The 6532-nt window shown below is 37.7% G+C and overlaps 1 protein-coding gene across 1 annotated transcript; it reads left to right on the forward strand.

Annotated features, from left to right (window-relative positions):
* Nucleotides 1-1673: 1673 nt before the first annotated feature.
* rpl27a (ribosomal protein L27a) lies at nucleotides 1674-5329 on the forward strand (the record flags this gene model as incomplete). The annotated part of the gene is made up of 5 exons (XM_053505222.1): nucleotides 1674-1757; nucleotides 2343-2406; nucleotides 2497-2572; nucleotides 2672-2846; nucleotides 5162-5329. Coding segments are annotated over 5 exons (528 nt in total), but the record flags the coding sequence as incomplete, so codon positions are not given.
* Between the last annotated feature and the right edge of the window lie 1203 nt (nucleotides 5330-6532).

Consider the following 6532-nt stretch of genomic DNA (forward strand, 5'->3'; position numbering starts at 1 on the left):
AATAAAACTTAATACTAATTCCTATATGTACACTACGTGCTATAGTGTGTGTGTGTGTGTGTGTGTGTGTGTGTGTGTCACACACACACACTACTACTGCACTGCTGCTCATCATTTCATTTAACACTCCATGACTCATCACTGCTGCTGTCTGCACATTCTACAGTACATTTACTTTATATAGTTTATTTATACAGTTCTTACTTTCCTACATTCTTCATTTTAATATACTTTACGTATTTATACTTTATTTTATTGTAACAAAATTAGCTATTTTATATTTTATATTTTATTCTATTCGCTTCTTGCCTCCTTATTTCCTTTTTCCTTTTCAAGGTCACTAACAGTCATACTGCATATGGTTGTGTATGTGACAAATAATAATTAGAATTTTAATTTGACACACATGAACAATTCAATTCCATTACATTTTATTTATATACCGCTTTTAACAAAAAGCATCTTTACACAATCAAAAGAAAGTATAAAAGTTTCTATGGAATGTGAATGTGTATGAATCAAAATGATCAGATTGTCCCACACATAAACACACATAGAGTAAATAAACACACACACATAACAGGATTTCATTCCAGAACCTTAAAATGATAAGCAGAAATTGTTCCTTGAAATAAACATTACTCCAGAGATTATAATATAAAATGTACAGTTTACACTCAAACAACTGGAAAAATTACTGACATTTCATATTAAAATGTGATTTTAAAAAAGTATGATTTAAAGCACATATTTGTGATCAAAAATGTCTTCATCGAAACAAAACAGAAAGTAAGACAACTTATCTCAGAATTCTGACACTTTTATGAGTAAGTTATAATTGGGTGGTAAATTCTCCGCTGTTCTCTTGTGAATGCAGTGTGATTTTGTATAAGTGTGTTTAAATACAGAAACTAAACAAAAGAAAGTCACTGGCACCTGCTATTGAACACCTTCACAGACGTCTTCTTAGAACACACAGCCTCGTCAGAGACTCCTCCCACCTAGGTCACAAAATCCAGGAGAAGGTACAGAAACATTCGCACTAGAACCAGCAGGTTCAGGTCCAGATTATTTCCTTTAACCATCACACTGCTAAACTCTACATTACATTACTTTTTACCTGTAATACTGTTCATCCCACAACTCTGGACATTTTTCCCCCTATTATCCATATACTGTACAGTACTGTGCAAAAGGCCTAGGCACCATATTATATTCTGTACCAATTTTGTTATATATGTTCATCATGTCTGCATAATTATTCAGTATTTACATATATAATTAAAAAAATATATAAATTAATAATATATATATATATATATATATATATATATATATATATATATATATATATATATAGTACAAGACCAGTTTTCAGATAGAAATAAAAAACCTATTGTACACTCCAGGAATTTGCATAAAAATAGAAAGGAGCCAGTGTGACAAAGTATATATATATATATATAATTTTTTATTTCCCCCTATATATTTTATTATACTATTAATTCAATTTAAATATTATGAATAATTATAATACATGAATATAATATTTGAATCAAATTACTGAAATAAATCAACATTTCGAAGATATCCTCTCATTTATTTCGTTATTGTAATGAATATGAGGCATATAAGCGCCTGATTCCTCTCCTCTCCGACAGGTGGCGCTGTGACCGAGCGGCAGCTACATCCTGAAGTCTCGTATTAACTCGCGAGAGTTCCGGTTTTTCTTCCTCTTTCCGTTCGCCTCCAAAATGGTAGGTCCTGTCCTGATCTCCTTACCGCGGCTCTCTGAACAAAATCTATTTCAATCCGCTGTTTAATCACCACAAACCGAGCAGAAACCTGTGAGATAATGATGTTTATGTAGTGTGTGTTCATGAGCGGGTGATATTTGTCAGATTTTACACATAATTCTCAGGTACTTTGGCTCTGACTCGGAGCCGGCGGTGAGGCGCGGAGCGGCTGCCTGAGAGAGGTTAATAAACTCGTTATAACTTACAGATTAACTAATAAACTCACCCGGGTTACACCGCTCAGATAGTCTCCGGTGGTTAGACTCGGGTTTACACTCGGTGTTAAACCCGGGCTCCGGGGAGAGAGTGAGAGAGAGAGAGTTTAGAGCTGATAAATGTCTGGGTTTGTGCTTTAGTGAGAGAGATGTGAGTCGGGGTGCCGATACTTTTGCATTAGATCAGACTTTACACACAGACCAGGCTGTATGTGTAGTGCACTTCAACAGTTTGCGCGAGCTTTAATTACAGAGTTCTCGGTCGCAGGATGGTGACGTCACGGTTGCAGCGCGTGCTGGATTTTAACGCATATTTTTCTTTATCTTTCAGCCTACTAGGAACTCAAAGACCAGGAAGCTCCGAGGTCACGTGAGCCATGGGCATGGCCGTGTGGGTGAGTGTTTAATCATTATTAACTCTCTATAACTGGCTTTTGTACATTTCGTGATGTCATTTATTCATGATTGTGTGTGTGTGTGTGTAGGTAAGCACAGGAAACACCCCGGAGGTCGGGGTAATGCCGGTGGCATGCACCACCACCGCATCAACTTCGATAAATAGTGAGTGTCCTGTGTTGAACTGTTATAGTGCCAGGGGGAGATAATGTTACCCTGGGTGTGTATGTGTGTGCGCGCGTTTTAACACTTTGTGTGTTTCAGCCACCCGGGTTACTTTGGAAAGGTGGGTATGAGGCACTACCACTTGAAGAGAAACACCATCTACTGCCCCACCATCAACCTGGACAAGCTGTGGACGCTGGTCAGCGAGCAGACCCGACTGAACCATGCCCAGAAACCTGATGGCCCCGCCCCCATCATCGATGTTGTTCGTGCTGTAAGTACACTCTGCTCACCTCACACTAGTGTGTGTAAGAGGGAGAGAATTAATGTGACAGCTCAGTGGAGGACATTACTGGGGGATTAAAGTAAGAGTGTGTTAAAGGTGCAGTCTATCCTGCTCTAACCACACACACATGTGTAATGTTTAGGATGTCTTGTACAGGTGCCAAGGTGTACACGTGACATTCACACACTAGTCTGTGTGTCCTGTTGTACACCCTCAGGATTAAAAGCCACAGGATGCCTGTCACCGTTCTGAATGTTTTTAAACTAGAGATGAAGCGGTCGATCGGCCAGTGACCAGAATCGGCTAATTTTTGGTTTGACTGGCCAGTAACTGGTGATCGAACCATCAGCCTCATATAAACCATTTTAAGCAGTGCAACAAACACATTATGGTGTTATATTATCAAAAATCATGCAGTGTTAAAAGTCTCTGATCTGCTTTTCTGTCTTTTTTTTTTTCCTCCAAACTCTGAGTGACTTGGTCCAAAACTCTCTTAATACATTCACTTGCGCCAGTCTCAACGCCACCAGCATTTATTAATCTAAAGTCACGTGCATTAAAAGCCCTGCATGCTCGCAGCGACTCAACTTGTGTGTTTACTTTTATGTTGAGTTTTAAGACTTTACATGTGTTTGTGGCGGTGGGGTCAGTTTCTTTACAATTCTGCGGGTGGTGCATTCTGAACTATTTACACATTTCCATGCCTTTTGTGGGAGTTGGTTATTTGATTTGATGAGAAATAAGTTTGATTACAAATAATTTTGCCGGATTAGGGGTATGCGCTGCTCAGTAACGATGTAGCTTTGTGTTTGACTTTATTTGAAGTTAAATGGTAAACATTTGTTTTTAATGCTGCGCTTGTTTTTTTTTAAGTGAGAGAACTTTAAAAGGCGTGTGCTACTTGTTCAGCTTTCTTTTTTTTTCTTTCTTTTTTTTTAAGGTCTGAAATAAACAGTGTAATATTAAATCGGGATCTTTATAAAACAATGATATAGAATTGCAGTTATAATCGAATCGGCACAGAGGTATCACAATAATATCGTTTCGGATATCATGATGCCTGTCCCTAGTGTGTTCCGGATGGTGCCGTTACACACACTGCTTTGTTACTCATTAGTCCACGTCACTCTCCTGCTGATCGCCTGTCTAATCTAAAACTCTGACCTCACATTCACACTGATTTCGGGAAACTCCTGAGACTTGGACCTGAACCGGGATGGTTGGTGTGTGTGGAGGCAAAAAGCGCAAATTTATACTTTAGTAGCGCTATAGGATGTACACTGGCTCAACACGCACACCATTAAATGCGAGAGCAGACATTTTCCCCGATTGAGTTTTATATAAACAGCTGTAGCAACACGATCCGTACAGTAGTCTGTGATGTGAGAGATTAGTGGCGTGAAACAGAACAGGATATTAAATCTGTCTGGTGTGTACTGTACATCACCTGGAACTGCAAGTGCGCCCTCTGGCCATGTAAGTTAGTACGTGTGAGCTACAGAAATATTTTGCAAGACAAACATTAACAATTAAAAGTTAATTAACTTATGTTTCATGAGTAATTAAATCCTTACTTAATGTTTAAAAACGGACATAATCACAGATTTACTGTCCGCTCGCTCTCTGAGCACTCTTGATTACTCCAGTCATGATTTGGTAAACTGTCAGTCTCTGAAGCTCAGTGGCTTCCTTACAGACAGACACCATATGCTCATCTTTAACACACAGATCTTTGAGTGTAAAATGTTATAGTTGTGAGTTTTAAGTGTCGGAGATATTAATGAATGAATTCTAATTGTTTTAAGAATTCCTGCACATACTTGTACACCAGAAGAGGGCACACTTGCAGACCAGAGTGTAAAAGAAAGGACCCCCTAGAAAAATGTCTGGCCAGTCAGAGTAGAGCTCTTCATGCTGAGAGAGCTGTGTTGCCAGATTGAGAGGTTTTATATACATTAATCCTCTGTTTGATCTTGCGGTCGACTTTCAGTATTAATGTACTGTTAAACAGGATCTCTAATCAGTGACTATTTGCACACGGACCTTACACTTTTCTCCTGTGTAATACAACACACTAACATTTGCTGTATCGCTAAGCTGTTCAGGGTGTGTGAGAGAGAGAGAGAGAGAGAGAGAGAGAGAAGGGGGGTTTGAGCCTAGATCAGATTAGTGAGTAAATGGTTATTTGTGTGTTATTTTTATAAACACATACCCTGCTGTGACTGTGTGTGTCTTTATTCTGTCATTTTGAATGAAACCTGGCTGCAGTGATGCATGTATTTATTAATGTGTGTTTGTTTCAGGGGTACTTCAAGGTGCTGGGTAAGGGTAAACTCCCCAAACAGCCCGTCATCGTTAAGGCTAAATTCTTCAGCCGGCGGGCAGAGGAAAAGATCAAAGGAGTGGGCGGAGCCTGCGTGCTCACCGCATAAAACATTGTTTTTGCAAAAAATAAACTATAAAGAAAAAAATGTGCTGTTTATTCCTTGACTGACAGTTTATTGAAATGTAACATTTTATCAGCTAAACTTTGTGTGTAAGGTGTTGGTCATTAAGCCCCGGCCTTCTTTAGATGGATGTTTTCTGTTGTAAATGTGAGAACGTTATGCTTTGGTTTAGAATTGTTAAAATAAAAAGCTTCTTTTTTTTTTCCCCTCCTAAACTGGTTTGAAACAAGACAGCAGTGTTCGTCCTCATTCTCGGTTATAAACCTGTAACGACGTCTCTGCTTTGCTCCTCACTCTGGTGTTTAAACTCAGCTTTCTTTAATGTTACAGAAGTTTTTAAGGAAATTACATGACAAAAATTATATAATTTTCACTTTCATGAGTGTAAAATATAAATTTCTATATAAAGGAGCAGTAAACTATGAGTGACACTAACGCAGTGTGTGGTCATGTCTGGTCAACTTCACACAGGTTAAAAAGATCTGATTTTGTGAACTTTGATTTCACAGATCGCTGACTGAGTGTGCCATTTCTCAATGATTTGTTTTTTTTTTTAACAGAAATTATCATTTTTAAATTGAGTTAAAACAATATTATATTAAGTGCTTGGTTAGTGCTTTAAATTCTACACTATATCCGGACAATTGGTGAAAAACCACTTCAGCTTTTCATACTAATTGTATTTGTATAATGCTTTTAACAGCGGTCATTGTTGCAAAGCAGCTGTACACAAACAAGAAATTATGGAAGTTTGTATGAAATGTAAGTTTGAGCTTAACTGTCATTCAGATGAAACTTGGTTGATTTAGGTTTCACATGAAACCTAAAAAAGGGCATCATTCTAAAATATTGCAACACAATTTTGACAAGTTTTTTTTTGGGAGGGGGGAAAAATCGTTGCTTTTGCACAGAATGCTTTAATTAAAGCAACATTTTTTACGTCATGCGCTTCTGAAAGCTAGCAAATTGTATCAATACTTAAAGAAATGAATAATTTGCATTAAAATTTTAATTTTATTGTTTGAAGCGAGAGCAATTTTTTTGTATTTTTGGGAGACATAAAATCATCTCTCCAAAGTGGCTGGAGTTAGCAACGTGGAATTTTTAGTAAAGTGAGATTGGTCACTTCCATCTCGCCAAGTCGTTTAAACTTCAGAAGTAGCTCCTTGGCCGCACACATTCTGTATTTTATATATATAAATTGTGTTTTGGCCAAAAACAAATAAA

The sequence above is a fragment of the Clarias gariepinus genome, chromosome 10, assembly GCF_024256425.1.
Source record: "Clarias gariepinus isolate MV-2021 ecotype Netherlands chromosome 10, CGAR_prim_01v2, whole genome shotgun sequence".
In the NCBI taxonomy this organism is placed as follows: domain Eukaryota; kingdom Metazoa; phylum Chordata; class Actinopteri; order Siluriformes; family Clariidae; genus Clarias; species Clarias gariepinus.